This window comes from Zootoca vivipara, chromosome 2, assembly GCF_963506605.1.
Source record: "Zootoca vivipara chromosome 2, rZooViv1.1, whole genome shotgun sequence".
Taxonomy (NCBI): domain Eukaryota; kingdom Metazoa; phylum Chordata; class Lepidosauria; order Squamata; family Lacertidae; genus Zootoca; species Zootoca vivipara.
The window spans coordinates 109,490,758-109,507,252 of record NC_083277.1 but is presented as its reverse complement, the minus strand read 5'-3'; the positions used below and the strand labels follow the sequence as shown (position 1 = coordinate 109,507,252).

The 16,495-nt window shown below is 42.9% G+C and overlaps 2 protein-coding genes across 2 annotated transcripts in view; both read right to left on the bottom strand.

The window, feature by feature from the left end:
* The window catches only part of LOC118079554 (transmembrane protease serine 12-like), a 105,834-nt gene that overhangs the window by 45,216 nt on the left and 44,123 nt on the right, over positions 1–16,495 (bottom strand). The gene's annotated exons all lie outside the window — the stretch shown is intronic.
* Positions 12,035–16,495, bottom strand: part of SCN8A (sodium voltage-gated channel alpha subunit 8) — a 64,046-nt gene continuing 59,585 nt past the window's right edge. Inside the window, exons 25-26 of the mRNA XM_060272013.1 lie at positions 16,103–16,373; positions 12,035–14,314 (exon numbers count right to left, since the gene is read on the bottom strand). Of these exons, the coding sequence (XP_060127996.1) occupies positions 13,170–14,314; positions 16,103–16,373 (1,416 nt within the window). The 3' untranslated portion in view covers positions 12,035–13,169. The remainder of the gene's footprint in view (positions 14,315–16,102; positions 16,374–16,495) is intronic.

The following is a 16,495-nucleotide window of genomic DNA, read 5'->3' as shown; positions in this document are numbered from 1 at the left end:
TGGGGAGCTCATAACAGCAGGGCTGCATTAGGGTTTTTTTTGGGGGGGGGGCAAGTTTCCTTCCCTTGTTGTGATCCTGATGAAAATGGCTCCTAAGGCCATTTGCCTTAGGAGGAAACTGCCCACAAGCACCTACGTATCAGCTTCAAGTTTAAGCCTGGTCTGCAATTGCCACAGGTTTTGCAAAACAGGGAAGAGCTGGTGACTGGATTGTTAAGCATAAAAATTTACAGGAAAGCACTAGGTTTATGCCTCTTCTCCCCAAGCTGGACCTCCCTTTTAGACTTAGCGTCCTGTGTCTTGGGTTATTTCCAGATCACCAGGTCATCCCTTCCCCCTCAAGCATGCAACCCAATTTGTTTGCAGGAGGAATATAAAATGTTGCGTCATTCCACAGTTCCCGGTGCATGATAGTGCACAAGTCTGACCTTTGGGGGGAAGCAGGTTTGTTGTGTAAGATAAGAGCTGTGCAAACAGGTGCTGTTGCACAACCTGAATTGGCCAAAGTGCAATTATTATTATTAATTGAACTGATATAGCACTCTATACCCGGAGGTCTCAGGGCGGTTCACAGAAGAGATCAACCTTAAAAATAGCAATATATATAATCAAAATGAAGACATCCAGACATCCCTCTGTGGCTACTTTATGAACAAGGATGGGAGATCCGATCAGAATTCCTTGCATGGCATCTGCACTTGCTCTGCTATTAGGAGCTTTTTCTTGGGGCCGCTTCTTGGGGCCGTTTTAGAAATCTGCTGGAACATACATTGACCCTTAATATATATATATTTTTTAAAAAGTAAACGGAACACAACGTGTTAACGCGTCGGTAACTTGACGCGCATATCCGGATGGTGAATTCGTACATTTGACGCCCAAACCTCACCGTTTCCAGGAGGCGTTGGAAACGGCCAGCCTTTCCCTTGCCCAGCGGCGAAGGAAACGAGGGGAAGCTGGGGGAGCGCTTGGAGGCGCCACTGCGATGTACGAAGCGGTTCCCCCGACGGCTGTGTGTCCCCTCAGGAAGGCGGAGGCGGCAGAGGCCGCGGTGGAAGCCCTCGCCTCTACCCTTCTGCCTTCGAGCCACGGAAGAGCCGGGAAGGACCCGACGGGCGAGAGAAGTTGACCACGACCTCTCTGACCATCTCGGAGGAAGGGGCCGGAGCAAGGCCCTGCTCAGCCGCCGACCAAGGGCCGTGAGCAACGCGCCCCCTCGACGGCCAACCGTCGCTTCACGTTCAAATCAAGCGCGCGCGCGAGAGAGAGCAACGGTCGCTCCCGGAAGGGGCGGGGCTGGATCCCATCTGAAAAATAGCTACCACCTGAAAGCTCCCTTAGCTTCTTTCTGCATGAGTTTCCTCCCTTTGCTGATGTCTTCTCATCGCTATGCGCACACACCGTTTGAATGGCAACGTCCATCAACTTGGGGGGTGGGGCTCAAATATTTTATTTAATGTGACGGCTCTGGTCGCGACATTGGTCACCAAGCATAGGGCCACCGTGCGCACGACCAAGTCAACTGGGAATGGCGCACAGATCCTCTACAGGGGTGACGATGACACCCTCAAAATGTTGTAAGCCAAAAAATGGCTTATCTTCTGAGTTAGCCAATAAAAAACTCAGAGACAAGAGGAGTTAGGAGTCCATTATGTTTATTGCAAAGCAATAAGGTTACAGTCTAATCTTTTCGCAAAACTGCAACCAGGTGACGCTCTTCGGGAACATACCTCTCAAAGTTGGGGTTGGGGTCGCTGCAGGTGATAGTCTGGCAGCCCGGTGGGTAGAATAATGGTTTAAGACAGTGGTTTTCAACCAGAGTGCTGTGGCACCCTGGGGTGCCTTGAATGATAGGGGTACTGCATGCAATACAGTGGACGCTCGGGTTGCGAACATGATCCGTACAGGAGGCACGTTCGCAACCCGCAGCGCTGCATCTGCGCACATGCAGGCCGTCCGGGACTTCTGGGTTCAGCTTTTTCACCCGAAAACGCACAACCTGAAGCGGCCATAACCCAAGGTATGACTATTTGACTCTGTCCCTCTTTCCTTCTTTCCCTCCTCTGATGCCCTCTGTACCTCCCAAAGGCTTGTGTGACACACACACACACACATACACACAAACAAACACACACACCACCCTATACCTGGAGGTCTCAGGGTGGTTCACAGAACAAAATCAAAATATAAAACCACAATATATATATAATCAAAATAAAAACAACAACCCAATCCCCCCCCCCAAAAAAACATCGTTTTAAAAGGGCATAGGATGTCAGTCAAATCAACCAAAGGCCTGGTTAAAAAGGAATGTTTTTGCCTGGCGCTTAGGCGAACTTCTCTGGGGGGAACATTCCACAGATGGGGAGCCACTGCAGAGAAGGCCCGTTTCTCATGTCACCACCCTCTGGACTTCTCGAGGAGGAGGCACATGAAGGAGGGCCTCAGAAGATGATTTCAGGGTCCAGGTAGGTTAATATGGAGAGATGGTCCCTGGGGTCTTGCAGTCCTGACCCATTTAAGGCTTTATAGGTTAAAACCAGCACTTTGAATTGGGCCCGGAAACTAGTTGGTAGCCAGTGCAGTCGGACTCAAACTGTCTTGCTCTGGTGAGCAACAAGCGGAAGTTTCCAAACTATGGTATCTTCAGAGACAGCCCTAAGGCATTGCAATAATTTAACCTTGAGGTTACGAGAGCATAGACAGCAGTAGTTAGGCTATCCCTGTCCAGATAGGGACCACCAGCTGAAGCTGATGGAAGGCACTTTGGGCACTGAGGCCACCTGAACCTCAAGCGACAGCAAAGGATCCAAGCTACAACCCCCAAGCTACGAACCTGCTCCTTCAGAGGAAGTGCGACCCCATCAAGAGCAGGCGATCTCCCACCTATCTGGTCTAGGGAACCACCCACTCACAGTGCCTCAGTCTTATCTGGATTGAGCTTCAGTCTGCTAGCTCTCATCCAGTCCATTACTGAGGCAAGACACTGGTCCAACACTTCCACGGCCTCACCTACACATGTAAAGGAGAAGTAGAGCTGTGTCATCAGCCTATTGCTGACAATATACTCCAAACCACCAGATAACCCAACTTTGCAGTTTCATGCAGATTTTGAACAGCATAGGGGATATAGGATTGAGCCCTGTGGAACCCTGCATTGAAGGCTCCACAGGGTCGAAAAGATCTCCCAAAACAGCACCCTCTGGGAACACCCATTTAAGTAGGGCCGGAATCACCATAAAGCGGTGCCATCTGTCCCTAATTCAGACAGCCACTCCAGAAAGATACCATGGTTGATGGTATCCATAGCTGCCAAGTTATCCCTTTTTTTAAGGGAAATTCCCTTATGCTGAATAGGCTTCCTCGTGAGAAAAGGGAAAACTTGGCAGCTATGAGTATCAAAAGCCACTGAGAGTAATCATACAGGGCAACCAAAGCAGTTTCTGTGCCAAAACCGGGTCTAAACCCCGATTGAAATGGATCTAGAAAATCAGTTTCTTCCAAGGGCACCTGGATCTGCTCTGCTTCTTTTCTTATGGCCACTAGGCTAATCTGTTTGGTTCTTTTCCTACCGTCACTTGATTGGTCTGTTGGGTTTCTTGGAACATTGCAGCAGACTATGATGGGTGCAACTGTTGTTGTGCCTTTTTTTTTAACCTTCCAGGTGTTGCTAAACTACAACTCCCATCAGCCCCAGCAAGCATAGCCAGGTGACAAGGGGTGATGCGGAGTTGAAGCTCAGCAATGTGAAGGGCCAAAGACCTGATCCATAGCATGTTTTTGTCTAAAGACCCTTCTCTAAATAACTTTTATGTTTGCAGCAATTTCTGTAGATTCCTTCAAAGTGTGCCCATGCTATGGATGGAAATAATGCACAAGCAAAGGAAGAGAAAAGCAGGAAGGAGTCATTTCTGAGCAGCATGCACTAATGTTGTGTGCAGCTTCCATGCAAAGCAACAGGAGGCAGTGTCACCATCCGAGTTCTTTCCAGTCAAACTGTCTGAGCTCTGCTCGGTACTGTTTTACCAATTACTGGCAATTAAATCAATCCATGTTAACAGACTGGTGTGTCCGGTGATGTCACTGGGCCTCTCCTTTTTTGCTCGTGCGCCGTATGTGGGCAGCACCATCAGAAGAAAATGTGCCCCTAACTGATGTGGCAATCCACGGAGAGTAAAGAATTGCGTCATCATTGCGCAATGCAGAAGGGACCAGGGCTCAGGCTGACTTGCATGTGCCCATTAGCAGCATTTCCGTTGCAGTGCTGCACTGCCCACAAATGTTGAAGCTCTCCTGAATGTAAAAGGCAGCATGCAATGCATGTGGAAGCAGGTTCTATTGTATAAATCGGACGGGATGCTCTTAAAAGCAAAAAGCTTTGTTGGACACCGTGAATTTGCAGCTCTCTGGAATTTCAAACTATTACTAATTGAGGGCCAGCATGATGTTGGGATTAGAATCCTGGAGACTAAGGCTGGGGATATTTTGATTTAACACCCCCCCCCAACCAGAAACTCAGAAGAGTAAAGAAGCCACTTTCTCTAGTCACCCAGTCCCATCTTCTAGTCATCAGGCTGCTTTGTTTGAGACTAGTGAATTTATTGGAATCTGCTGATTTTGGGGGGGATGGTGGACGGGGTTGGTTTTTGGATCCAGGCTCAGATAAATGCAGTCAAGTCCCGTTGAACCCATTGTGAAAACTCGGTCCCAATTTCAGGCTCCCATTGATAGTGTGGCACTGAAGTTGAACTAATGGAGCCCAGAGCCAACCCTTCAGAATTGCTTGCAGCCTTGGGGATGACCATGAACAGGGATGGGAAGGATAGCTAGGATGACAGCAAGGAATGGCGCTGACCGCTAAGTAAGAGGTACAGATGACATTTCATCCAAGAGAAGAGGTTAAAACAAGATGGACATACCTTTTTATTGCAAATTCCAAAGTAAAAAGATGTACAGTACAAAGGAAATCAAATACTGTAAGTCAGACGGTATTCATCTTTCGTCCCAGCTATTTTGTTGAAGTAGGTATTTTTTATATAAAAAAAACCACACACATGCTCTTTCTCCCCTCCCCAAAACTCCTCCTTTGCTTTATTTTGTTTGTGTGTGTCTAAAAGCAGAATAAAATCTACTGGGTAAGGGTCTAAAGGGGCTGTAAATAAAGACATTATTGAGGGGTAGGGTGGGGAACAAGCAAAGTGCAGCAAGAAAATATTTGCCCTGATATCTGTTGGGGGGGGAGGGGGAGGGAAGAAGCGATAGCAGTGACTTTCTTAATTAGCAGCATTAATGGCACCACCTCACTATGCTTTCCCCTTTGTCCATGCTCTGCCCTATGCACACTTAAACAGCACTTGCAGTTGTGAATCTCAGAAAAGCATTTGAACAGACGTGAATTAAATTAAGCCTCACAACACCCCTGTGAGGTAGGTAATTACCCGTTTTACAGATGGGTAAAACTGAGGCACATAGAGAGGTTAGGTGACTCTCCCAAGTTTGGGGACACACACACACGCACACCAGATCAGCCATGGAGCTGAAAACAGTACCGGTAATCATAATAAAGTTCTGTTTTTCAATATTCAGCCCATAACACCTGAAAAGCAGTTTCTATCCTCTCCTCTACAAAATGCACTTTCTAGATACACTCAAACCCTTCTATATACAAATGCAACATGCATCAACCTACGGTAAAATTTGGATATATATGTATCTGTGACAACACATAATTCCAAGCCAATTTCAGCCGCTTTGGAGATTTTTTTTGCAATTTTTCTTGAAGTACTCTATGTGCTTCCAGATAGGGACTTACTATTGCAGATGGGATGTTGGCAACATATTTGTTTTTTTTTAACTTATCACATTTTCCTTGGAAAGGATACACCACAATGAAAATGGGTCATGGGCTAGTATTGCACTGTGAAAAAAATGTCAGCATAAGGAGCACTCATCCCATAATAAGAACCTGTCTGGAAGCGCCCTACATCACTAAAGTCCAAACTTGTTTAATAGTAGAGTATCTCTTTCACCACTAAAGGGAGACTCACAATTTTTGGATAAATGTTTTATCTTTTTTTTTTAAATTAGGGTGTGGGATCTCTTCTAATGAATGATGATCCATTCACCTCCTATAGCTTCTTCACTCAGGGTAGCCTCCATCACCCTCACATGGAGGTGATCACTGTAACTTTTGAAATGCAAAATGTTTATTTTGCTATTCATTAGTGCAGTGAATTTCTCTGCCTGCAAGTTTGCCTGATCCCATGTATCCTGAACTGTGGGAGGAAAACTGGGGTAAATATGTAACCCAAACCACAAAAATAGAAAAAATGAACCTGCGGCATGCAGAACTATCCACAACCACAGCAAATGAGCCACTTTCTGAGCAAATTTCAATGCCCCAGTTCTACCTCACTTTTTAAAAAATAAAAACAAAACAAAACAAAGCCTCATACAACAGACAAGGAGACTGGTGTGTGGGTGTGATTCCCCTAATAATCTGTGAGCTTGTAGAAACACAATAATAATACAAAATTGTTTTGCCACCTGGTAATCGGGGAGTCATAGCTAGCGGATGAAGGAAATGTGTTGCATCTCAGCCCTTTAAATGGAAAGATTTAAAAGTGGGGGCAGGGAGAGAGAAATGTAAAAGCAGCTGATTGGAACAAATAATTTAAAGTGCAAAGCGTAGGCATATTATTTTCATCTGGTGGATGGATTCAAAACTGCTGAAAGGAGTGTCTTTCCACAGACCTATGTGCGGCTAAAGCCCTAGCACATACTGTTTATAGAGAGACCGTTAGGGGTATGCAAGAGATGGCAAAAGGAGGAGGAGAGGACATGGAACACCACAGGACCACAGAGCTACCCATTTCCTGAACCAAGGCAAGTGCAGTATCAACCTGAGGACCTTCTGGCTTGGAAGGAGTAATAACATACGTAGCAGAAGGCGGCCAAGGTTGCAGACGGGACATGATTGAGAGTGCTTACCTGCAATCCCCAGGTAAGGGCCTTTGCATGCTGGTGCGTAGTCATGAAACTGAAGTCCTCAACATGGTGATGGAGCCCAGAGGGTTTCAAACTACCATCTATCTACAGTCTTCATCACCATGATATTTGAGCCCTTCACTTTCATGTCACTCTCCAGTTCATAAGAGCCAGTTCAGGGTTATTTTCTCCATTCATCCCCCCAGAGGTGCACGTGAACTTTCATATGTTTAGACAGGCTTTTTCGAACCAGCTGGTGCTTAGGAGACTGAGCAATGCTTCAGAGCCACACCGGCACCGCAACCTTGCATGTGTGCCAGCAAACACGTAAGAGGTCACATATGCCTCGTTGTCAAACATGGCTACGTTCATACTGAAAATACTTTACAACATGAAATATGAAGCGGCCCCTCTGTCCTGTACAGGAAGCCACCTTTCAGTTTATCAACAACGAATATCAGATCACACTGTTGCCTTGTATTGGTTGCCACAAGGCAACCAGTTTCAAGCATCAGACTCTCGGCCCAAGGAAACATTCTCACTGGGCCAAATTTGGACCTGTTCATTGTACCTGAATGTACCCTGTATGACAAGAGATTCTGTAGCAGAGTAAAAAAATAAAACTGAATCTCTATTTTTCAATGCTCAGGCTGGCGTCTTAACTAAAAATTATTGGCAAGATCACTCTCAGATGCCCACCAAAGGTTTTCACGCAGTCTATCAGTGCAAGAAACAAATGTAAACCATAATTGACGATTTCTGGATGGCCAGACCCTGCTTTTTTGATAATTGCCACAACTATCCATTTGAGAATAACTACATGCTAATTCTCAACCTAGCAGGCCCAGTTCCCTTACATTCTTAAGAGTTAACATGATTGCTACATAAACTTTTTTTTAACCGCTGAAATGCAGAACACACACATCAAACCAACTTTCCCATGTGCAGTCGAACTGGGAATGTTCATTTCATGTTTTTTGGCTAGCAGTGGCAGCAACATAGATCATTAAAGTGTGTTTTCGTATAATGACCACAATGAGCTACCAAACTATCTAATAAGGAGCAGCCAATTTACCGTATATGAGGTCAGACTATTTGCTCATTTAGCCCAGTGGGCTGGGAGCAGCTCCCCAAGACTTTAGGCAGAGGGTATTTTACATCACATCTTACCTGATCCTTTTATGTGGAGATGTCTAGGACTGAACTTGTAACCTTCTGTAGGAAAATAAAGTACTTTACCACTGAATAATGGCTTCTCCCCAAGGATAATTCACTACTGGCAATCTGCACTTGCAAGAGGGATTATGGCAGATATCAAATCCTAACGGGTCTATGAAAACTCAGATTGAGTTTAAGATTCCTCAGCATTTTCCCTTTATCTTAAAAGTTTAAATGGGAGGACTGGGTGTAGGGTGAAACTGGGGCAATATCATTTTTGTCCTATGTCTTTACAAAATAGAGAGACAAAAACAGGGATATACATATGCAACTTCCCACCTGAAGAGCAAAACATTTTCTGCTTTCTAACTTCATGAAAAGCTCCTCATTCCTCCTAGTGAAACAATAATCTAGAGATAGGATTGCACATTTTTGCACTGTTAGAATATTTGAAGTTAGGAGTAATATTTATTCTAAACCCTCAATAATAAAATGTGTCGAGAATAAAAGAAGCAGGATTTCCTTTCATTACCCTCCAGAAAAATTCCACAGATAAAAGTGACAACATTGATCAGAACGTTACTTCCTGTAACATTGGTACTTTGAATTCTAGATTTCCCCCTTCATGCACAAGTCAGTTTTGATTATCTTCTCAATTACATAGTTTTACTAAGCATTTCTGCATCATAAAGTTGTCTGTTGGTTAAGGAAAACTTGAATTCTTGGAGTCTTCATAAAAACAATCCAAGTAGTTGAAGAAAGAAAACAAAGGAAGTCGGTCATATTATTTTAAAATATCCAGCATTTTCAATATAGGAACTTGTCACAACCTGACCACTGTTCTAAAGAATATTGTCAGAATTATATGTGTCCAAAAAATATATATAAATGCAGTCTTGAAATTATGTTTGCTTCCAAGGCCTATTGCCATTTATACCATTAAATTGTATTAACAATAATACCCTCAAGTTCTGGTTTTGTTTTTTGTGAGGGAGAGGATGGTTGGAGTAGCATGAGTTTGTGAGAAGTTGCAAGCCCAGCCAGCCATAGTATTTATGCCAAATGACTTGATGTATGAGTGTTTTTCCCCCTGGTTGCGATTTGATTGAAGATCTTCCATGTCAATTTCACAAAGCACCTGCCATTCATTGTTGGCTGATTATAAATCTCCACTGCCCATTTAATAAGACAGCCCAGAAAACCAGATTGCCTTTTCTTACTAATTCTACCACTCCAAAAAAGGAAAAAAGAACATAAAAGCAAAAACTAATTTAAATATTCTCAGAAAAACAACATTTCAACAAAATTCTATACAGCACCTTTTCTGGTGGTGATGAGGAGTACAAAATGTTGAGCTTAAAAATTAGCACTATCAAAATTAAATGTACATTTTCTAACTGTCCTCAATGATTTTGAGATATCTCCGATTTCTAATTTTCTAATGCTTTTTCAAAAAAGCATTGCCCATGCCTGTTAAACTAATAGGCTCCTTTCTTTATTGCCAAATTATTTGATTCTATATATCTTTATATGCTGTCTGTACGTATCAAACTACCTTTTTGTGATTGTTGATTTTTGAGTAAGATTTCCCTAATATTCTATGCTTTGCTTAAATTACGATGCATATAAAAATACGGAGCAAGTTCCACAATATCTGTGAAGTTTGGCTGATTGTTTGTTTAAACAATTGTCCCCCCCCCAAAAAAAATGTAGTGTAGCAACTAGAAAAAGCAGAAGTATTCACTTTAGTAGGACATAGCCCTCAGCTCTGAAGCTGTTTGTTAATAACTTTTATTTGTTAGTAAAGCTAGTGTAACATAAGAAAGTTCAAGTATCGCTAAATAATGACCCAATGTAAATATAGATTGCAGGGCATTTTTACTAAAAATTGCTTAGTAAAATTTGACAGCACAAACACTACATGTACCGAGCTTTCCATATGGAACAATAGTCCAGCTAAAGAACAATTATGACATTTAGCCAAATCTTGCATAGAAGTGGTCAAAATATATTGCACCTCAGAACCAAAATATAGTCTAAATATTTCCATTGTTGTAAAGGTAACTTTGCAATAAAGCTTTGCTCTGTGTCTGTTTGGGAGGCTTTATCTCCTCTCCCTGTGGGGATGTACATAAGTTGACATTGTCTCAAAAGTGGAAAAAAGAAAGAGAAAAAATGTATTATATATAGATATAAAATTAAACATGGACAGTGGCATATGCCAGAAGCCATTCTATTTAATTTTTTGTAGTCCTTTGTTATTTACAAAAAGGCATGCCAATAAAATAAAATGATATATTACAGTATTTATAATATTCTTTTAAAAAGTTCAACCACATTTTCCAGCTTTTGTTGTTGTTGTGCTGTTTACAATGTTGCCTGTACATATGCATGTATTATTTTATTTTATTTTATTATACACATTGTAGGAGTAAGTGGGGTAAGTTTAACAGGATAGAAATGTTTTGTTCCTTGTGGTATCTGGTACAGCAGAATTCTTCCACTGATTTCATGATAGCTAGACTATGCATTTAAAAAGTCCAACTTGGCACAGATGTCTATCAAATGGCTTGCTTTCTACATGGCCCTTGTTGTGGGCATCTAGGCTGCGAGATTCTATAGGCCAAGCCTCTGCCAGCTATCTAAAAGGCATTGCTATTTGTTTGTTTTGCTTTTGGAATATTTTGAGTAATTATTTTGTCTGTGTGTTTTTGCCCTTTTATAGATACAATTTATTTGGTCCACATTCAAACAGCTTGTTTTCTTTCATCACGCCCTATAAAAAGTTCAGTACACCTCCCTTTTTGCAACCAGGCATTCTAAAGGATTCATAGCAGCCTATGCCTTCTCTTTTAAGCTGCATGATGGAACAGAGTTGGTTATAGTTCAATACAACCTTGGGCCCATCAGCGAGAACTATTGCTGTGCCCTTAAAAAACAAAGAAAAACCCACACAATTGAATTCTCAGTATGATCGACTCGTCGAAGGTGACACAATGAAACATTTCAAAATATTGAGATGCCCAGGTACTAACTAGAAACACAAAATTTAGTTTCCCCCCTCAACCCCCCCCCCCCCGGGGTGAGACTCCCATCAATTTAGAGTTAAGACAATTTGAGAGGTAGCTCTTTCATCCCTACCTGAATTTTGCAGGACTGATTAAAATTATGACAACAATGTGGGATGAAATGCAAAGTTGGTGAAGGCACACGACATATAGGACACTTTCTCTCTCAGCGCTGCACCCTTGTCACATGGCTACTTTGCTCATCAAACGTGAGATGTTCTACTAAACGTAGGTTTTTAACATTATGGTTATTGTTGCTAGCATTTTGGTTTGCTTTTTCTGTAAAAATAATAATAAAGAAACAAATGTAAAAAGCAAAGAAAACCGTGCAATGTCAAGACTGCAAGCTGCAGGAAGTCTGTCAATGGAAGAACGCTAAGTAGAGGCCACTTTTCTGGGAATCAGCTCGTGCCCCATTGTTGAGTTCCTTGCATCAGAACGATCCCAAAGGATGCAACCGCCGGCATGTCAATACGGCACACAGTGCTGTAAACTTCCCTATCGTAACCCTACCCTCCTCGATAAAATTGCTTTATAGATCTGCTGAAAATTGCACCTGTGAAAGATAACGTGCTGTTTCCGATAGCACTTTTTCATCTCTAACAGGGGAGGGGGGAAAAACTTAGCTATGCTGCGGAATGGAGACTAAAGAGTAATTGTGAGTATTGCAGGAAACAAAAGTACCGGGTGGGTTTTCTTGAACCCTAAAGCACTCTTTGACAGCGACATTGTATTAAGAAACCATTGCTGCATGGTCTTTCTCCATCAGAAGGCTTTTAAGAGCAGCATTTTCTGTTTTTGCTGTGTTTCTTTTAAAAAGTACGAAAAATATATGGCTGCATGGTTAATAAACATACACATAAACAGGTCTCCGTCGGTTGGTTTCACATTTTTGTTCTTCCTAGAGGAGGTGCATGGAAAGATCTAAGGATTGGTAACTTGGCGGAAGGGCATAGATATAGCTAAGAGTAACTCTCCCAATACAGTGTGCTGTAGTCAGTGGAGTGCCTCGAACATATGGCTTAACGCAAGGCCTGGACAGCATATTGAGTGTCTTGTGATTTTATGATTCCTCATGCATGATTCCTGATCACAGCATGCCATCATGCAAATCATTTCTATGCATTGAAACGAGCACAATTTTATTTAATTTTATTTTTGGAATCAGCCTGAGCGAGTTTTGGCAGGCTGAAAACACCTGATTATCCCCATCTCCCAAACCATGGTGAAGCCCATATAATAAAGAAGTATGCAGATAATAAATACCAAAGGAACTATGATGATTAAATGACATGGGCTAAATATGTGTCGTTTCGTTTCAGCTTTTTTCGTTGCTCAATTTGTTCCCCCCTTATTCTTTCTTCTTCTTCTTCTTCTTCTTTTTTTTTGGTGCTTAAACTAAATGTCAAGTATGAAAATCTAGTTTTGCATGAGCAACCCAATCCTTCAAAGTGATGGTTTTTTTGTTTTTGTTCTGGGTTTCCTTTCAATAAAATGAGAAAAATAAAATCCATTTTGGCTGCTTCGGAAAAAATATATACGAATCCTAAAGCAGCAGGTTTGTTTGTTTTTCCTTAAGAGTGTGTGTGTGTGTGTGTGTGTGTGTGTGTGTGTGTGTTATTTTGCTTGTTTGTCCTAAGTTGCATTGACTGATGTGGAACATGCAGTATCCACCTGCCCAAACAGTATAAAATCCTTTTTTTTTTACCCCGCCTTTGCATTGTTTCCTGTTTTTTTTAAATATATTTGCCTAGATGGGTCCGTTAAACAGGTGGTAGATCACTGCTTTGAGATGCAACATGGTCACACAGTAAGCAGACTATGTTTGGTATAGGATCTTCAGGTAAAGTGTCTCCACAGCTGTTCACTATTGATATATATTTTATCGGGAAGTTTGTAAACAATCTTTTACGCTCATACTTTTTTCCCCTAGAGTTATTAATGTTACGGATCATCTCAATATTTGGGTTCCCTGGTGTCTCTTTGCCTTTTCACTCTTTCCCGTCTCCCTTCCTCAGCTCGCTGTTTCTCCTTTTCGGGCTTAGTCACACTGTCATAGGATGGGAGGGACGCTGTGGATGGGGTACCTTCTTTTTTCTCCCTGTTTGTCCCTCCGTTTTCCATCTTATTGGAGATGTTCTTTCGGTAAATAAAGCCCCTCCTTACTAAGCGAGCCCGGTATGCCCTCTGGATGACCAATGCAGAGACCTCTTCCTGCTTGCGCCGCAGTGTGGTCGTGATAGGCTCGTAAGACACTTTGGATGGATTGGAAGCCACAAACCTCTCCTCCATCTGCTGCCTCAGGATGTCCAGTTCGCCACTATCGCCCAGCACCCGTTTGGTAAAGGCAAACAGGATGTCCAAGCAGTGGATTCTATCCCCGCTCACCATCGGCAAGTCCATGGCAATGAGTTCAATAGTGTTGGGCTTAGGGACGCGGAGAGGGTGTTCCAAAGCGTCGGCAAAGTCTGCCAGCTTGCAGTACTCAATGAATTGCGTGGCGTCGGGGTCAAACTTCTCCCAGATCTCGTAGAACGTCTCAAAGTCGTCTTCGCTCAGCGGATCGGCGCTCTCCTCCGTAGCTACGCTGAAGTTCTCCAGAATGATGGCAATGTACATATTCACCACAATCAGAAAGGAGATGATGATGTAGCTAACAAAGAAGAAGATCCCCACCGAGGGATTCCCACAGTCGCCTTTGAAAGCACTCCCGGGGTGTTCCTTAGTCAAATCACAGTCCGGTGGCCTGTTGAGGATGGGCAAAAGCAAACCATCCCACCCAGCTGAGGTAGTGATCTGGAACAAGCAAATCATACTGTTGCCAAAAGTCTCAAAGTTGAACATGTCATCGATGCCAGCCTCATGTTTGACGTAGGCAAAGTTGGACATCCCAAAGATGGAAAAGATGAACATAACTAGGAAGAGCAGGAGACCAATGTTGAACAAGGCAGGCAAAGACATCATTAAGGCAAAAAGCAGGGTGCGGATCCCTTTGGCTCCTTTGATCAGGCGCAGGATGCGGCCAATACGGGCCAGACGGATGACTCTGAAGAGAGTAGGTGACACAAAGTATTTCTCTATGATTTCAGCCAAGAACATACCTTAAATGAGATTGGGGGAAAGGAGAAAAAATAGTGTTACAATTCTTTCAAGTAATCACATACCATTTCCCCAGAAGCAGGTAGTCCTGGCCATATTTGGGAGAAAAACGCCATACTAGGTTCGTTGAGTCTGGCAGTCTTCCTATCTCAATATCCTTAGTATTTGAGTCTTTGCAAAATGCTCATGAGCCATATCAGCAAATTTCCTTTTACAAGGGCACCTCATCTTTTTATTATGACCATTATAAAATGATAGGCAATGCTTGTTGCCTCGTTATATCCCATGAATCATAAAATAGTATGATCTCTCTTCCTTTCTGTTTACTTTGCTCTGTTGTTTAGGATCAGGCTAGATGTAACATCCCGGTGTGTGTGTGTGTGTGTGTGTGTGGTAAATTTCCCCCCGTGTAACAACAACTTTTATACCTTGTTTTTCTATTCAACAATCCTCTAAATGGGTACCAATCGCTAAGACAAAAAACAAAATGTTAAAAACGGCAACAATCCAAATTGCATGTTCAAAGTAGGCATCGGCGCTTTTGGAAAATGCGAACAGCAGCAGAATATATAGAACAAAACTAGGTCATCCAGAGAACCCCAAATGCTCAACAGAACTACTGGCCAATTGTCTAAAAGAGAGCAAGGAAGAAGCAAGGCAATCCCTAGAAAGAGATTTTCACACCTTTGGTTCCAGCACCGACAATGCCCTACCTTGCATAAATGCGCACTGCATTAAAAATAGAGCCATCACACAGCATGGGGCCTCTAAGGGAGCTCTTAATATGAAGGTGGGCCCATATGAGAGAAGGTTGTCCTTCAAGAACAAAGATCATTCTGGACTGTAAAGTCAACACCAGCACTTTAAATTGGGCCCAGGAACTAATGGCACGAAGTATGATTAATTGGTGCAATATGCTCCTGATAACACTTTCCAGTTAATAAAAATCATTACCAAGGCCTTTGGTTTGGCGGCTGTCTTCCTCCTGCATTGCTGTGTGCTGCTAGTTTGTTACTGTTTTGTGGTTTTGTTTTATTATGCTTATGGGTCCCCAGATGTTGTTAGACTACATCTCCCATCCCCAGCCTAGCAGGACCAGTGGTCAGGGATGATGGGAGTTGTAGTCCAATAACATCTGGGGACCCAAGGTTGAGAAAGGCTGGCTTCTGTTAATTTGCATTTGTTTTTAATCGTCATATTTTGTGATCCAGCATAGGACCATTTGGAGAAGGGTAGTTTATAGGTACAAATGCAATTAGTCAAATGAAAGCAGCCTTAGAAAGTTGCAGAGTTTAAGCAGAAGAACGGGTTTTTTTGGGGGGAGCAGCTATTTCCTCACTCAAAACTTCCTTCCCAAACTATTTCCCCACAGAAACCTGACCTGCTCTGATTTTACAAGCAGGGAAGCAGCAATAAGTCAATGTGCAGCACAGTAGTTCCTCGGTTTCCGAACATAATCCGTTCTGGAAGACCGTTCGAGTTCTGAAACGTTCGAAAACCAAAAAATCAATACGGAAGCCGCAATATGGAAAACTCAATATGGAAGCCGCGTTTCCTGTTCGACTTCTGAGGCGCGTTCAAAAACCGAAGCATTTACTTCTGGGTTTACGGCGTTTGAAAACTGAAACGTTTGTCAACAGAGACATTAAAAAACCGAGGTGCCACTGTATTAATTGCACAATCCTATGCAAGTTTACTCGGAATCCGATGCATGTCTACTCATTTTCTCTTCTCGCAAGTGCAGGCCTTTGCGCTGCATGCGCCCTGCAGAAAAATGCCAATATACTCACCCACAATGGAGAGAATGACAACCACAAAATCAAAAATGTTCCAGCCAATAGTGAAGTAGTAGTGACGCAAGGCGAACATTTTCAGCACACACTCGCACGTGAAAAAGATAACAAAGACCAGGTTGATCCAGTAGAGGATCTCTTCCATCTGTTTGCTCTGCGTGTCCGTCTCAACCATCATAGTCACCATGTTGAGGCAGATGAGCAGCATGATCAGTATGTCAAAGGCTTGTTGGGTGACAAAGTCGAAAACAGCTCCTTGGACTCTATTCTGTTACACCGGACAGGAAGAACGCAGAGTTAGGAGGATGCATGTATTTGTAGTACTGGGAAATTCACTGCAATAAATTCACTCTATTGCAGCTGGTTCGTGTGTTTACCTCATGTGTGGAT